This window comes from Eurosta solidaginis, chromosome 3, assembly GCF_040869045.1.
Source record: "Eurosta solidaginis isolate ZX-2024a chromosome 3, ASM4086904v1, whole genome shotgun sequence".
NCBI classification, from domain to species: domain Eukaryota; kingdom Metazoa; phylum Arthropoda; class Insecta; order Diptera; family Tephritidae; genus Eurosta; species Eurosta solidaginis.
In genome coordinates this window covers 80,592,993-80,611,102 of record NC_090321.1, presented here as the reverse complement: position 1 = coordinate 80,611,102, position 18,110 = coordinate 80,592,993, and the positions used below count along the sequence as shown (strand labels likewise).

The 18,110-nt window shown below is 38.9% G+C and overlaps 2 protein-coding genes across 6 annotated transcripts in view; both read right to left on the bottom strand.

Moving 5' to 3' along the window:
* LOC137244068 (proton-coupled amino acid transporter-like protein CG1139) overlaps positions 1 to 18,110 on the bottom strand; it is a 228,029-nt gene that overhangs the window by 74,284 nt on the left and 135,635 nt on the right. The window lies entirely within an intron of this gene.
* The window catches only part of LOC137246488 (proton-coupled amino acid transporter-like protein CG1139), an 89,700-nt gene continuing 87,227 nt past the window's right edge, over positions 15,638 to 18,110 (bottom strand). For all 5 annotated transcript variants that reach the window (XM_067777586.1, XM_067777584.1, XM_067777585.1 and 2 more), the window contains one exon: positions 15,638 to 15,984. In XM_067777586.1, the coding sequence (XP_067633687.1) occupies positions 15,722 to 15,984 (263 nt within the window). In that variant the 3' untranslated portion in view covers positions 15,638 to 15,721. The remainder of the gene's footprint in view (positions 15,985 to 18,110) is intronic.

The window sequence follows — 18,110 nt, the reverse complement described above, 5'->3', positions numbered from 1 at the left end:
GCGAAGTGCTGTTGCTATAACAATAAATATAAGAAATTTACTACGAACAACGGCACAAAGGCAAACAAAATTTCCGACCGTTTAACTAGACGCGACATGCCTAAAAAGCGCTAATAAGTAAGGAATTTCTTTTCCACTTTGTCCACCCAGTGCGTGGGAGCTACGCTCCTTCTTTGCTTCTATAGACGGGTTCCGATCATTCGCATAACATGACCGTAACCACTGTGCTTTAATTCTATGGATTATGTTGATGTCTGCATAAAGATTGAGATCCGTTGATCTTTCGAACACTCCTAGAGTTGTCTCATTTGATGCTGTCATGGTCCATTTTTCTGCATAATGTATAAGGCGCTTTACAATTGACGTGGTGATTGAGGTGATGTGTGCAAATTATTTTTTTAGCGGACATTCGGAGCATAGTGAAATTGAATCAATGGTAGATTTATCTAGTCTGAAATCGCTCTTATAATCAATTGTGGGCTTCATTCGTTTGCCTTTTTTGCGATACTAAGAAGTCTCATTCCGCGGTAATTAGCGTATTTTACAGGATTCCCCTTCTTTTGAACTGGGACGGGCAGAACACAACCTTTCGCAACTGCATTTGATAAGCTCCACAGGCAATCCATCAGCGCACGCCGCCTTCTTGTTTTTGGTCTGGTTAGTGCGATTCTAAGAGAAGTGCTTCTTCCTTAATTTAAGTACTCTCTGGATATCGGGGCCTGTTTCCTTTCTTACAGTACGCGGGATGAAAACTTTCCGCACGGCGCCGTTTTTTTTTTTTTTTTTTTTGTAAAATATGCGGGCACTATTGCTAGTGGCTAGCAGCTCACGCCTTTCTGCCTTTTGGTTTTTTCTTCCTGAAAAGACAACTTACTTTCCTTTTAACTCGCGCTAGCTTTCGCACACCCCTCTTGTTGCATTCAATCTTAAAGTTTCTTTCTCGTGGTAACAAATTTTCTGTAACTTGCATTCAATAATTACAATCCTGAGCTATTCTCTACGTGAATGAGAATTATAGATTCTTCGAATACCGAACACTTGTGGCCTATGGGGCATTGACAGGATTGGAATGTAAAACTTACTGTGAGATTTTTCTCTTCGAACTAACTGTTATTAAGCTTGGCGAGCTTCCTAAGTATTTCACGTAAACAGATATAATACTACAGGCCTACGATCCTGGCTTCTAAATATTCCCTGATCCATTTCCGATATGATTTCTTAGATTAATCCACTAGTTGTCATTAGGGAATTGGCCCTGATTGCAGTTAGTTGGAGCATGCCGCACCAACGAAGCAGATTTAAAGAAGTGGTGTCGGAGTGGCAGTTCTAAGCCGCATGTGACTTCAATTCTTGCTGGTAATTAGGCCCGACTGTGATAGGTACGTGTTTCTCAACGTCAGTTGACTATGATTCCTTAATAGAAAGAGGCGCCTTGGCACTAATGGCAAGATTGATCTTTTTTTTTTGTTTTCTTTTTAGAGTCGCGCCTTAGTGGTTTATTTCAGCTACTCGGACTAATTCTTCAACATCAAATTGAAATCGTTTTTTGAAAGGTCCTTTGGCGTAGTCGTAAGTTTTTTTTATATAATAAATAGGTAATGGTTGGGGATTAAATTTTCACGTACCTTCTTTAGGATTTAGTGTATCATAAAGATCTTGTGTCCGCTAGACTTACAAAGCCTAAAACGGCACTGATCTGCCACTAATGATGACATGAAGGTAACTGGTTTGCAGATATTTAGCGCGCTTTGTGTTTGATATTTGGTAAGAGATGCCTAAATTCTAATTCAGTTAGGACTAATTTTATAGTCAATAGTTCCAAGGGCACATAGAGTGTAAATAGAGGGATCTGGGATACTAAAAGTAGAGAAGGATCAGTACAGTTTTCCTTTCTTTCAGCTCAGCGATATTATACCTTAAACTTTCTAAGTTATAATTTACCAATAAAAGATGGACTGCTACTATATCGAATTTCGTTCATTTTATATCAGTTCTCAACAAATGTGATTGTATCCACCTATTATATCCACGTATGTACATTTGTAACTTTCTGCATATAACAGATTTTTTTCGACATTCGCACGTTTACTTTTTGATTAGTTTTTTTTTTCGTTTTAGCAACAAATTACAAAAAGAAAACAATCTGATGGACACGCTCAACTACACTTAGTCGCATAAAAATTTGTACAATCCGTATGTGACGAGTCTATTTGAAACTATCTCCCCTCTTTAAGGCGAGCGCACGTAATGTGAGTGTGAGTGTGGACAAGTAATCAGTCAAACATCAATGATTTCTCGCATTCACGTCTCTACTATTTCACTTTGTATCAATTTAACAAATACAAATTAATGCTATAACACTTAGATACAAGAAGTAACGGAAGCAAAAAGAAATTTAACCAAATGCTAAAACAAGAATAGACAAAAGTGGAAGTGGAAATTCTAACAAACAAATATCGGTTTACGTTAAAAATATCCCTAAAATGTTCATATATTGTTAAAACACATGGCTTTTAAGGAGCTTTCGACATTTTGAAACCGAAAAAGAAGAAGATTAGAAATCGAACACACAAATGCAGCAAAGGTTATTAGAGAGGTTATATTCTACTTCTTCTTGTAGTGGAATGGAAACTCCCCCAAGGTGTTGGGAAGTTTGACCAATGTTCATGATCCTTGCTGAGTTTTGATTTGGTCCACCACTAAATAACTAGGCCGACCATCTCGGTAATAATGAACCTTCTAGGGCACCCTCCCGTGAGGAACTTGGGGTTGATAGAGCCATGATCGATAAATAAACAGGTTGGCCCGGCTAGGTGAGATTGACAATTTGGCTGTCGAAGCTAAAAATTGACCTGACAACCCCATGAAAATGTTGCGCAACACACCTCCTCTCTAACATTCCTCCGCCATTCAACCACGTTAGTTTATTTATCTAAAATTCTGAGATAGCTTAAACGGCATGACGTGGTCACATCAAATACTTTGCACTGCAGTCAGCCATCCTGGTATGCGAGGTCATGACCCAGTTTTACACATTTATGTTTTGGTATTTTCTTGGACTTGACAAAATTTCCCGGTTACGTAACAAAGAACCTCTGGCAAAGATGTCTGGAAGCCTCAACATTTCCTTAACATTCTAGTATTCGGATCTATTTGACTGATAAATTTCCGACTATAGCTCTGACAGGCTAACATCCGTTATCTGCGAAAAGCGCGTACCGATCATCATTGAATTTCCTTCGATACAAGCCGTTGCTATCAAATGAAAAACCACTAATCTTCCGGTGTACTATCCTCTTGATTAGTTGGTCATCCCAATAATCAGTAGCCAATGAACGCAGTTTATAAGCACTGCGCTGGAGATGGTAATATATGGTGAGCTATGAAAGTCTCCAGCGTGACGTGCATTAAAATCGCCCAGAATTAAGCTACTTTTTCCCCTGCGGTAAGTTAAGTTCTCTGGCAACTACCTAAGTACCTACCCAGTGTTTGCTTAGCTCACTCGATGCGCATATGTACAAAAGAAAACTAAAGGTGTGCAGTGGAACTTCGAGTTCCGTACGGCGATATATTTCGGGTTCAATTATACCATTAGGGTATAAACCAAAAACCCGATCTCTAATCTGCTTAATAATTCGAGGCTATCGGAACACAGCCGGTTCAAAGCCTTCATTGGCGTGGGCTACACGAGTAGGTATTAAATTCTCTTACCGTGGTAGCACTGGATCCTTAACTGCGGCGACTTCCGCTTGGAACACACTGCAGTGATCGAGAAGCTTGAAAATGTTGGCACCAACTTTACCTTCAAACCTTGATCCATACGCGAATCTGTTAACTTGTCCACTACCCCCATTTATCCCTCTAATTAATGAGTTCGTTAAAGACCACAGAGCAGGCAGTTGTCGGCACACAATAAGTCTGTTTTGCCTGCGTGCATGATGGAGTGACTGAAGTCAATATTACGAAGCCGAAGATCAACGTAGCAATATTGTATTGTTCCCAGATCGCCGCTGATTGATGATCAGAAACCAACATTTTGGTTCCAGTGTACGGCCGTTCACGAGATGACCCAGCGCCCTACAGCAGAACAAGGCAACGAAGGTCTTCCTAGTCTTATTCTTAACATAATTTCTCCAGGTGTGCTTCCTTCCCAGTATAATTCTCATATATTTAACGTAAAAAGAAACTACCAACGATACTCCCCCATCAAGAGAACCCTCAAAGCAGATATCTTAGATCTCCTTGTCAAAAGAAGTGGATTTTTCTAGGGCTTGCAGCCCAGGGAACCCCACGGCAGGCACTGGCTTCGAGTTCCAACAGAATCTTTTTTACTAACACAATCCAATGTTTCGAAAACAGGGCACCTCTGTACTTTAGCGCACTCTGTCTATGCTTGTAGCTATCATATGTTCGGAGATTCGATTATGTCCGTGATCTCCTCGTTTAATGCCTTAGGTTAGTCTCAGGATTTTGTACTGCGGCGAGAAAAGCTGTGTCACGTATGCTCTCACATCCCTGGAACGGATAACTCCACCGTTGGTCCCGAAGTAACCTAAGCAGTCTACTGTATAGGTAGTCAGCACAACGCATCCGTTAGGGAGCTTCAGTTGCTAAGCTCAGAGCATCAAATATAGTAGCATGGACCTGCATTGACCTGATATCACAGTCGCATATACTCTATGTATCATTCGCTACATGTTTGAGGGATCTGTTTTTTGTATTGTCTTATACGAGTGCTGTGCCGGAAAAACATTGGGGTGGCATGAGTTTCTTACTTGCTTACTTACTTACGTCCAACAAGATGCGCCAGTCGATTCTCTGCTCTGCTTACTGACGCCAATTGGTCACACCAAGTGAACTTGGTCTTTCCAGCTAAACTGGTACCACCCTCTTCTGCTGCCATAGGTGGTTTCCGATAAAAAATACTGTAACGAATTTAGTGAAATTCCTCTTATTCCAAACCTTCTGCTAACGTTCGAATCGCTAAACTGTTGAATAACTAACTCCAATATTCAATAATGCAAAATTGTCTTTATTAGACTACTTTGAGAGTACTTCACAATAACTCTTACTTCACAACTAATTGCGTGCTTAAATCAAACTGCTTAGTCGTGCCTCAGCTTGCGCTGCTTTTATACTCTCGGTTTCCTCGTTCACCCATTTCTACAAAGGTCTAGTAATTTCGTGAAGTTCATGCTTGGTTACCAGCTATATACATGTATATTTGTAGTTTGTAGCCATATGCGTACGTATATGTGAGTACTACTTCGGCTGATGATGACATGCGTTTGTGAGTATCTCTCTGCTGCCTTGTATGTATGTATGTACATGATGATTGATTTGTTTACGTACATACGAGTGGCTGCTTAGTATCGGCTTAGGGATGCTAGTATCGCTTAGTGATGATAATATTTGTCACAGTATTGTCACAATTGTCGCATACCATGGTCTAGATGCTGCGTCTTAATTCGCTGGACTATGTTGATGGCTGCGTAAAGCTCGATCAGCTCAAACAAGATTTTTGTTTGGTACTGGCCATCGCCAACGCGTAGAACTCCGTTAATCTTACTAAGAACTTTTCTCTCGAACAATCCCAGCGTCTTTTGCCGCTGGGACTTTACTTTCCAATTGCCTACCTAATCCAAATTAGCATTTATTGGCAAGAGTGATTCTTCGATAAGAGGCATGAGTTTCGCTGTCCTAAATATACCTCTTTCCGGCGTACGCAGCAGATTCAAGTAATTTGGACCAAGGGTAAATTCGACACCTTCCCGGAGCAAGCGAGCAAGGTGCATGAAGACATCCTTTGTTGAAAAAAAAAAAAACAGTCACTCCAAACCTAGAACCAGCTGTCGTTAGAAATAGATGGTTAGCGCGATAGTTAGGGTTGGCGTCAAACGTAGTTGTAAATTTTCACACACCGTAAGAAAAAATACTTACTATGACCACAAAATATTTTCACATCCCAAATATTTTCAATAGCTATACAAATACCGTCCCCACTTTTCCGCTGAGGACACGAAATCAAATCCACAAACCGATCCGCTTATAGCATCGCTCAAAACAAGAACAAAATATTATTGCAGCAAAAAATACTCGGTACCAATTTAACAAGGCTTACAGAATCGAAGGATAGGGCTTTTGTTTAGGAGAGACAAATAAGTAGCGCCTTTTTTAACGATTTCTTTCTGTTCTCTTGTCACTCCGAAGGTCCTGGATTCAAGGCCCGGGAAAAGCAACATCAAAATAATGCATATCCCAATTTAATAAATAGATTTTTTGAGCTCAATGCAGTGACTTATAGTTACACTCTCGTCAAAGTGTAAGCACATAAAGCTTTTGACAACCAAGGATGTGGCATGACATAAATACACGCACAGAAAAGATGAAGGACACGAAAAGCTTTGTTCTACATATGTTACCAACATAATGAAAAGTTCTCTGTAAACATATGGAAAAAAGCTTTGCCAAGTTTAAGATAAAACTCAGTTAATATAGCATGGGTTTATGACTGTAATAATGGCAGTATCGCTTTTCCAGAAGGTAGCGCAGCAACTTTCTTTCTATAAAGTGGTTTACGTTTTATGTTGTGGAAACATTTCCTAGGTTAGGCCTTTAGCACTAGTTCTTAAGCTTTAAATGCTGTAAATATAAACGCATCAACAGATCACCAACGACTTAGCAGGGCCTGCTACAGAAAAGTTATTGTCCTGCAAGTGTTGTTTTAATGTGTGAGCTTCTGTCGTAGTCCGACGGTGAAAGGGTATATAAAGTAAGAACAGGGACACTGCTCTATGATTCATTCATTTTATTATTACGGGTTTAACCGCCAAGGCCGTTAAGCCGTAGCCTACCTTTGTGGGCGCCAGTTGGAAGCACCAAAGTAGATCAAGTTTTGCTCCATATATTATTCCCAGCTTAGCCTTTGGGCTTATATACAGCCCAATTCTAAATGAAAATTCCGTGCGAGTTTTTTCCCTTCTCCCATTCCTCGTATTCTAAATAAAAATTCCTTGTGAGTTTTTTCACTTCTCCCTTTCCTCCTATTCTGAACAATGTTCGAAAAAGCGGAAACCGGTTATGGGAGAAAAGTAGGTATTATGAATGTGAGGGAGAGGGAGATTTCTCTGCCATTTCATAGGAGTTTTTTCACTAGTTAAATTAAAGGGAATGCATCAAAATAGTTAAAGGAAATTGGTTATTTTAAGAAAGAACACTTATTTGTACAAATTTGTGCTAAAATATGTATTTACATTCTACCACAATATTCTAACTGTTAACACAACAACAACTACAACCACAATATTCTTTATTTTAAGTCGAAAAGTATATCATAAGCAACGGTAGAGCTTTTGGTATACATATTTGATGCAGCCATCCAGAAATTGGCCAAGGATTTTTTAATAAGGCTTAAATAGATTATGGCATATGACGAAGGACGAATTCGACTCAACTTGGACGCCAGAAAATTGCTTTGCTGAATGAAAGCAGGCAACTCCAGCAGATTTGTGTTATGCGGCCGTCTTCTTCTTATGTTCCGCTGTTGATGTTGCTGTGGCACCAATTCATTACTCATTTCAGTGAATACCACATGAAATGCTATAAATACTGTGCATTGTTTATATTTTATTTCTTAATTTCCAACAAATTTGCAACAATAAATAAACTTTTCAATTTTTTAAACAAAAGAAGAAATGTGCAACGAAATTTCAATTGACAAAACAGCTGACTTCGAAAATTCGAAATTCCTATTCCCCAATTATTGTTCTCCCTAGGAGAACAGAATTGGAGGAATTTTCCGCGGGAATAAAAAAATCCGCGAGAACAAAATTCCGCGAGAATATTTAGAATTGGTCTGATAATTCTTTTTTTACTTTTTTCTTATCCTTGCGGACCTTCCTGTGATGCTAGCGGAAAGCTTCAAAGAATGTTTAATAATTACGTGTATAGCCTTAATGAAGACAATATTCGTTGGTCATGTGACGAACCATGACCTACTTGTTCAAATGGTTGTAAGCGATCGGATGTTGCTTAACATCCGCCGAATCTCATCTTCATCATATTAGAGTAGGGGACTTCTATTCCATCTTTAGGCGTATTTTTTTGTTGTTGTTGTTGCGATAAGGGTACTCCCCGAAGGCCTTGGGGAGTGTTATCGGTGTGATGGTCCTTTTTCGGATACAGATTCGGTACGCTCCAGTAACACAGCACCATTAAGGTGCTAGCCCGACCATCTCGAGAACGATTTATATGGCCACACTAAACCTTCAGGCCATCCCTCCCTCCCCACCCCCAAGTTCCATGAGGAGCTTGGGGTCGCCAGAGCCTCGTCTGGTAGTGAAACAGGATTCGCCGCGGATAGGTAAGGTTGACAATTGGGTTTGGAAAAGCTATATATTGCGCTGGCAACCTGAAGGGTTGCGCTATACAGCCCCTTGAATCTGGTATTTTAGTCGCCTCTTACGATAGGCATATAGCCTCACTCGCTATTGAGAAAAGAGGAGAAGGGGCTTCTCCAACACGGAATTCCACTTGCAGTTACATTTCCTGCCGAACAAACGCTGCAGACCTTAAGTAAGCTCTTTGGGCGAGTACAACTTGGTGCAGTGGCGTAGTGTGGGGCGGAAGGGGGCATCTTGCCCCGGGCGCTACCCACAGGGGGCGCCAAATTGTCAGCAAGGTAGAACTTCCTAGATAAATTGTATTTTTATTATAACTGATTTCTTGAAAATATTGATTTCTGGAAAAAGTTGTCCCTACTAAAAAATTAATGCATATATCCGGAACACTTGCGACACACGGTAGGGTATTTGATCAATCTATCTGGCCAAAAGTCGATTTTTCAAAATATTCCAATTTCTTTTAAATATACTCCCTGACGTTCCAAGATGTCCACTGAATATTATGCATACCCCAAAACCCATCTGCAACGTCAACGGAGCTAATCGCGCATATCTAAAGTTGTATAAAAATTATATGCAATTCGATATATTTTTGGATTACAAACCAATATACTTTTCTAACCATAATACTAGTTCACGTGCTTAGCCTTAACCAAATCTAGTTACATACATTTTCGTTTAGGACAAGTAAATGTGTTTTTAATTCGTATGTTTATTTTTTTATACCGCATGTTTTAACTGAGTTATTCTACTTGTAATACTACTGCTTTGCAATATTAAATTTTTTAAAAACCTTGCAAACAAAAAGATATATATGTCAGTAATCTTTTGGCAATACATAAGCTTGTGTTTGTTTCAAAGTTTAATAACAAAAACGGCTGCGCATACCCACGATTTTTTGAGTGGTGATCAATTTTGTAAGAGACTGACACCCCTATTGGCAAAAGGTGGCAACCTTGCGAAAACATCCTCAATGGCAACACTTAGGTGAAAAGTCTTAAAATGTAATACTATATCGATGTACCAAATTTCATTCAAATCGGTTAAGCCGTTTCCGATATAGTAGTGGATATACAAAAAAGTGATAAAAAAGGGGGTGAGGTGGCAACCCTAAGTGGCAAACCTACTTAAAAGTGTCAATAGAAATGCGGAGTAAAATTCCTTTCGTTTGATACCCATATTGACACACATGTAATGCCAAAAATGGCCCCGGGTCCCTCCGAAACCGGGTGCTCGATTCATAGTAAATCTGCGAGGAACACCGTGAATTTACTGTTAAATATTTCCTTTCATAACAATGAAGTGAAACAACGGCATTTTTAACAGAAATAACTGCTTTTTTAGTTTTAGCCAGCTAGATTGATCAAATACCCCACCGTGCGCCAGGTTGAGGAATGAATGAAATCATATGGTTTCGATTACTAGCAACACTAAGGGGTACTATCATATCTAAGCCGATGCTAAGCAGTGACTTGTATGCACATCACTGAATCAATCATTATGTCTACCCACAAACACATGCATATATCTTATCTTAGATGCTCACAAAAGAAGACAATAATTTGTGCAAGTATGACTCACATATACACGCGCATATGAGAAGCTATAACGTAGTTATATCTGGTAATTTCGTAGCTGATAACTAACTAGTAAATTCTAGAATAGAAAAGCCTAGAAATATGCAACGAGGAAACCAGACAGTATAAAAGGCAGCAACAGTAGAGGCACGACAATCAGTTTGATTTAAGACGCTATCTGGCGAGCAATAGAAGTGTTAATGTGAAGTACTTTAATAAAGGCCATTTTGCATTATTGAAAAGTGGAGTTATTTATTCAACAGTTTAGTGATTCGAACGTTAGCAGAAGGTTGCAAATAAGAGCAATTACAGTAAATTCGTTACATGTATGTATGTATATCTTTTTTTATGTATATCTTTTTTCTCATGTTCCACATTACGAGGGGAATTATTAAAAAATTCTTTAACAAAAACTGCCAAACGTGAACCTGAAACACGATGGAGCGCCAGAATAGAAGCGGTTAGCGTTACCGTCGACGGGCTAGCGAATGTAGTAGAACAATTAGCAGAGGACACTAACACCACAAGTAACACCAGAACCGAAGCTACAGTTCTGTTGCAAAATATACTAAATTTCAGTTTCATAACATTAGTTCATTTCTGGTATGAAATCTTAAGAAGGATTGATGGTGTACAGCTCAGTTTACAAGATCCGGGGATGCATTTTATAGAAGCTTATCATGATCTTAAATCATTAGCGACTGAACTGTCCGAGATTCGAGACACTATCTGTGAAGAAGCAATAGAAAAAGCGAAGTCTCTTTGTAAAACGTGTAATTTTAGATTTGCATTTCTCTTAGAAGTTGGAAATTTGTTAAACAGGGATAATAACGACTTAGAAAGAAATTGTAAGAACTTGAGGCAATGTTATAATACAGATTTCTATGCAACAGAACTTTTTATCCAGGGCGCCAAACAATTATTTTACCCGAGCGCAATAAAACCTCACTACGACACTGACTTGGTGTCACATAATTGAGTACCCTGCACCACCTTGCTAAGGTAAGCGCGGTATATTTGTGCGCAACAGATTTCGTTAAGGTGAGAGTGGGGAGAGAGGGAGCGAAATAAATTTGCTTAGCAGTGTTCTAAGGTGGGAGGACAGTGTAGTAGATTGTTTGTTACTTACTTAATTGGAACTTAACCGTTTAAACGGTTATGGCCGTCCAACAAGGCGCGCCAGTCGCTTCTTCTCTCTGCCAATTGGCGCCAATTGGCCGCACCAAGGGAGTTTCTACGCTGAGATAATCAGTGGACGGAAGCAAACAATCGCGAAAGTAACAAATGAACTCAGATGGCAAAGCAGCGTAGTAAAAATTGGGCGTTCGGTCTTCTTCTCCTTGTTGTTTTAGGTGTGCCGTCAAACAGAGTTGGTGGAGGCGTGTTAATCGCCGTACATACCAGGTTATCTGCTGAGGAAGTGTACTTCGATGATTCTTCTGATGTTGAAATCCTCTGCGTGCGAGTTAAACTTTTATCTACTTATAAATATTTTGTTGCGTCTTATATTCCGCCCCAGTCAGATATTTCTGTATACTTAAAACATTCTTCCCTATTGAAATTTATATTTGCTATGTCAAGGTCTGTTGATTCTGTCTTAGTGGCTGGCGATTTTAATCTGCCCTTTGTGTCGTGGAATTTTATTGACGGAATGCTAGTTCCCACTGCTTGTAATGTTGTATTCTACGAGTTTTTAAATGAACTTGCAGACATTGCTCTTTATCAACTTAACAGAATTCATAATAAATTTGGCAAATATCTTGATTCGATTTTTTCAGACGACACATCGAATTGTTCTGTTACTCGATGTGATCCAGTGGTATTGCCTGAGGATGTTTATCATCCAGCACTTTCAATTTACCTGGATTGTCTTAGCTTACCGGTGCGGAATACTACCGATCCGAAAGCGTCTTCGCGCCGGTTTCTGTTTAGAATGGCCAACTGGTCTTTACTAATCGACGAAGTCTCTAAAATAAAGTGGCCTGAGTACGACGGAGATATTGAAGCGAGCTCCGTCCATTTCACCAACGTTTCACATGCGATATTCCTCAAATGTGTGCCTTTTTCCAAAACCTCCTCAGCATCTACAGCTACTGCTTGGAGCTCTAGAGAACTTAGTTATCTAAAAAACAAAAAAAAACACGCTTCTTCAAGCGTTTCAATTATCTGGCTCCAATAGTGACTATGCTGCATACTCCATCTTGCGCCTTAAGTACAACAGGCTACAGATAAGATGCTACAAGAATTATCTGATGAAGATTAAGCATCGGATCTCTTCCAATCCAAAAACATTTTATTCCTTCGTCAACTCCAAAAGAAAAATTAAAGGGTTTCCTTCTGTAATGAAGTATGACGATCGGATTTCTAGTATTGATTCCGAGATTGCAAATATGTTTGCTGACTTTTTTAAATCCAATTACTCGACTATCCCTGACTCCCCTCCGGTGGATTATCAATACATGTTACCTTCGCTTAACTCAGTAGGTATCCCATATATTCATACAGATGAGGTACTAAGGCATCTGGAAAATCTGAAAATTTCCTACTCCAGTGGACCTGATGAAATACCATCTGTTGTGCTGAGAACTTGCGCCCAATTTCTTTGTCAACACCTTACCTGCTTACTTAATGCCTCTTTGAGGCAAGGGATATTCCCTAAGAAGTGGAAGGAGTCGTTTATAATACCACTTTGTGCTATTCCAAAACTATTTGAATCAGTTGTCACAAATCAACTGGCTTTTGCAGTATCTTCGGCAGTGGACCTGTCGCAACATGACTTTTGCAGGGGTAAGTCCATTGTTTCTAACTTGCTGAAGTTCACAACCCTCGTATCCAATAACTTAAGGACGAACTGCGAAGTTGATGTCATTTACACTGATTTCAGTAAGGCGTTTGATAAAGTTTCCCATTCCTTACTCCTACTAAAACTCGATAGATTGGGTTTTCCATCACGGCATGGGTCTCTTCGTACTTGGTAGGTAGAAAGCAAACCGTTGTGTTTAACAATTGCTTGTCTCAATTCATCAATGTATCTTCTGGAGTTCCACAGGGCAGTCACCTTGGTCCAGTGTTGTTTCTGCTCTTCATTAATGACCTCCCAAATGTTTTGAAGAGCTGCATACCGCTGATGTACGCTGACGATGTCAAACTGGTTATGCCCATTCGCTCGCCTGAAGATAGGGCACTTCTTCAATCGGATCTGAATAACCTGGTTGAGTGGTGTGACGTGAACGTCATGTCACTAAATTTACCGAAGTGCAAGTTTATGTGTTCTACGAGGAAATCTTTTAAAACCTATCAGTAAATGATAGGCGATTATATCATTAAGCAAGTCACAAACTTTACTGATCTTGGCGTTATAATGGACCCTAAACTGGACTTCAAATTACATATCGAAACGTGTGTGAGTAGGGCTAGAGGCACTTTGGCTTTCGTAAAAAGGTGGTCAAAGGAATTCAATGACCCCTATGTCACTAAAACTCTTTTTTTATCGTTAGTAAGACCTATATTGGAATATGCTTCCATTATCTGGAACCCGCGTTATCAGGTTCATAGCGAAAAATTGGAATCGGTCCAGAAGGAATTTTTGCTCTTTCTTTTAAATCATTTGCCCTGGGATCCATCAAGGAAACTACCGCCCTATTGCAGCCGGTTAAAACTTTTACAGCTGCCTTCACTACAGAGCCGTAGGGAGATGCTTGGCGTTTTATTTATGGTAAAACTATTAAGGGGGATGATAAACAGTCCATTTCTGCTTGGCGAGGTGATGTTTAATGTCCCTTTTAGGCCCTTTCGGTATTTCCAACCGCTATATTTAAATACATGTAGATCGAATTTTCAAATGCATGAACCTCTTCGTTGTCTGTGTCAAGATTTCAATAACCACTGTAATAATATTGATACTTGCGACACACTTTACAGAATAAAAAATATATATACTTACTGCCTTGAACTCATAACTGTTTCAAAATCACATGTTAAACTAAATCTGTTACCTGCTCCAGTTACTGTGGGCGGGTGGCTTGGACACGTCCTTTCCAACCTCCCACACATTGCAGCCATACTCATTGTGTGTTAGATATACATCAGCTGCTCGAAATCGCGTCCATTCCGACAGCACTAATAATCAATAGTTACTTTGGGCGGGTGGCTAGGAATCACGTCCTTTCCAACCTCCCACACATCACAGCCCTACTCATTGTGTGTTAAATATACATCAGCTGCTCGAAATCACGTCCATTCCGACAGAACTAATAATCAATAATTACTTTGGGCGGGTGGCTTGGAATCAGGTCCTCTCCAACCTCCCACACATCGCAGCCCTACTATTGTGTGTTAAATATACATCAGCTGCTCGAAATCACGTCCATTCCGACAGCACTGATAATCAATTCCGTTGCTCGGCATCACAGTCCATCCCGACAACTGATTCAATAATATATGTATATACATATTTTATAATATAATTTTGCTCACTATGTATGCTTCTTAATTTTACACTGTAATCCGCATTTATATTCATTCATTCATATTTAGTCCAATTAATTGTAAAATTTGTAGACTAACAAATAAATAAATAAATAAATATTGATGGTCCTTTTCGGAATATAAATCAGCACGTTCCGGTAACAAGCACCATTAAAGAAAGTACTAGCCCGGCCATTTCAGGAATGAAACAAAGATTGACACATTGAACCGCCTGGGTCATCAGACCCCCACCCCTATTTCCATGAGAAGCTTGGGCTCGCCAGAGCCTCATCTGCGTAGGTGCGTTCAATGCAATGTTATGCATGACAGTAACATCGCCAAAATCACGCAAGATGTTGCAATTGTAAATATAAAAGAACATTTTTAATTGTGAAAAACGTTATAAAAGTACCAAATAGTGGGAAAAATAATGTCACTGGCAAAGTCTGAAATCATTCATAGCCGAAGCAAATGTCGAATTCTTCTTCTTATGCTTTACGTGTAGCAAAAGTTGAACATTCCCAACATTTGTATATCAGATAGCGCTTATGTCGCTTGATCTGCCGTTCTCCAATATGTGAAATCGACTGATCACGAATAAGATTGCTTTGAACTCAGCTATTACATTCACTTGTTTTAAATACCCTTGGGTGCTTTCAGCGAACACAGTATTTATTGATACGTTGCAAACATGTTTCCGTCAGTTGAGTGACGGAAAATTTGTTCTATAAACGACGAGTTGAGCCAGATGCCATATGAAATAATTATTTTTAAATTGTTGGGAAAAGGGCTTCGCAAATTTTTATTTACACTTCATTACAATATTTAAATTAAAATTCGTATTCATAACCAGCACTTTAAAATGTCCAAGCAAGTTATGACTCAGCGACTGATCCATGCCGGAACCAGGAACAGGTTCCGCAAATCTTGATGATCAGCTGTTGGTTAATCGCCTTTTGCTTAAGGTTTGTTGTGCGCCAGCTGAATGTGCCGTAATATTGTATTGCTACTTTACATATTAAACTTAAACAAGGCTACCAGAGCCAATATAATAAAATCTTCCACCAAGTGTTCTTCCACCTACCTTTTACTTGCCTTCTCGACGTCTTTAGAGCATTTGCTATACTAAATCCGCTATACATAGATCCAAAAGAATTAAAGTTTTGATTGGTATTATGTAAATATGGAGCTACTTTTATTTGATCTAAATTTTTATAGAACTGTATTATCCTTGCACTGTATATACCTAGGCTCATATTTACACCTCCACCTATACTAACCCGTTAAATTTGTACCGTTTTTATAAAGTTGTATTAATTGTTCAATTGGAACGTATGAGCCTGTTATGCCACCAGCTAAGGCGCAAACGATCACTACAATGCTTAATATTAAATAGATTTTAATCGGTCCATAACCTTCCTCATATCGTATAGAGATATCAATCATAGCTGGAAATATGAGACCTAAAAACGATAAGCTGAAGGCGCCAACAAGCGAAAGAATTAAGGTCAGATTCGGGAGAGCGACAGCAATTACCACTGAAAAGAAATAAAAAAAAGGTTACGATATATACGTGAATGCCGTTATGAGTATGTAGAAGGCGCCACAAAGAACAATATCAGGCTTATCGAAAAGGTACCGGCTGCCAAACTCTTCTAAATCTGACATAATATAAACTTAATAAAATATTTGACATGGGGTAGTTTTAATTGATTTTGACACATCGCCGATGGATAAAAATTAATTGGAGTCTGAAGAGTTTCGAGCATTGTTTCGGGATCTACAGTGTGTTATTGCCAAAAGCAGTCAATTAAACAAAGATTGACCATAGCTTTCTAACGCTAGCTTAATAGTTACAGGATCCCAGGTGTACTTCTCATTTGGTCTGTTTAAGTTTTGTTGTAACAGTTTTTATGAGCCTCACTTTAAGGCAAATTTCTTCGATACTTCCAGTACGAACTTGCGCACTTAATCGAATATCCTCGCTGAGGCGTCTTAACTTCACATTTCCGGTATTTTATCTGCTGAAATAAAGCGTGCCTACTTTTGTGCATACGACGATATTTAGTAACGCTCGCTTAGCACGTAGGGCAAGTATTAGAGTAGGAAGAACACTGAAAAACTAATTTGGTCAACAATAGAATTTTTATATTTGAACCAAACCAATACAGAGTTCACGTCATCGTATTTATTTATTTATTTATGTCTAAAAAATACAGCAGACACTTAAGATTAAAGTATATAAAACGATAGTTAAAGATTGCTTAAAAAATAAGTTTTTAATTTTAAATGAATTACCGATTTGGAATAGTTTAAATCTAAATCTAAAAAATTTGAGAAACAGACAGACAGCGTTCTGCATAAAGGGGCATTGGAGCCATAAACTGTTCTGCTAACTCCAACCCGAAAAACATCAGAATTTCGTAAGTTTCTGCACGGCACATTAAAGTCAATAAGCTGGAGCATAGAAGGACAATCAATCTTGCCATACACAAGGTCAACTATAAAAGATATTGACAAGAGCGATCTTCTGACAGATAAAGATAATAAACCAATTAATCTGGTCAAAAAAATTTAGAGAGCGTAATGCAAAACGAATAAAGCACTTCTGAAACTCCTCCAAGCAATGTATATGGACTCCGTGGTATGGTCTCCATATGTACGCTGCGTATTCCAGCTTGGAACGAACAAAGGCAGAATACAAAGTCTTGAAAGTATATGGATCTGAAAAGTTAGAACAGTGGCGCCTGAGAAAGGCCAGTGTTCCGAGGGAACTAGAAAATATATAATTTAAATGTGTGTTGAAACTAAGTCTACTATCAAAGTACACTCCTAGATTCTTAATTTCACTAACCTCGGTTAAGCATGAGTCCCCTAAATAATAGCACGTCTCCAACGGTGTAATCATCTTCGAATAAGACACTTTGTGGCATTTATTTATATTAAGAGAGAGTCTGTTCACAACACAATAATCAAAAAAGTTATTAAGCTCCCCTTCAAGCACTAACGAATCATGGGATCTACTTATCATGGAGTAAATTTTAAGATAATCTGCATATAAAAGATATTTAGACGTTTTGAAAGAAGAAGAGATATCATTTACGAATAAGATGAATAATAAAGGCCTTAAGATACTACCTACTACTACTGCCCAGATTTAGCATAGAGTGGCTCTGAGAACACACCGTCTACAGCAACCGTGCAACTCCTGCAATGCAGGTAGGACTTGAGCCACTTAAGGGAACTAGATTGAAGACCCATTAAACTGAATTTTTCAATGAGAATACTTTGAGAAATTTTGTCGAATGCCTTGAAAAAATCAGTATAAATCGTGTCAATTTGAAGGCCATTCCGAATGAATGGCAGTCCTCGGGAAAGACCGACAGATTGGAAACAGTTGGCCTCGCAGGTACTAATCCGTGTTGGTTTGGACAAATAAGATGCTTCACTGGAAAATAAAGTTTCTCTATCACGATGCATTCAAATAGTTTAGCAACAGATGATAATTTAGAAATAGGTCTGTAGTTCGAGATATCACTCTTATTGCCACTTTTAAAGATAGGGGTGATAGAAGTGGTTTTCCAATCATCAATGAACACTCCAGAAGATAAAGAAAGGTTAAAAATATACGTGAGAGGCCTCACAAGCGAGGTGCGTTTCTTCA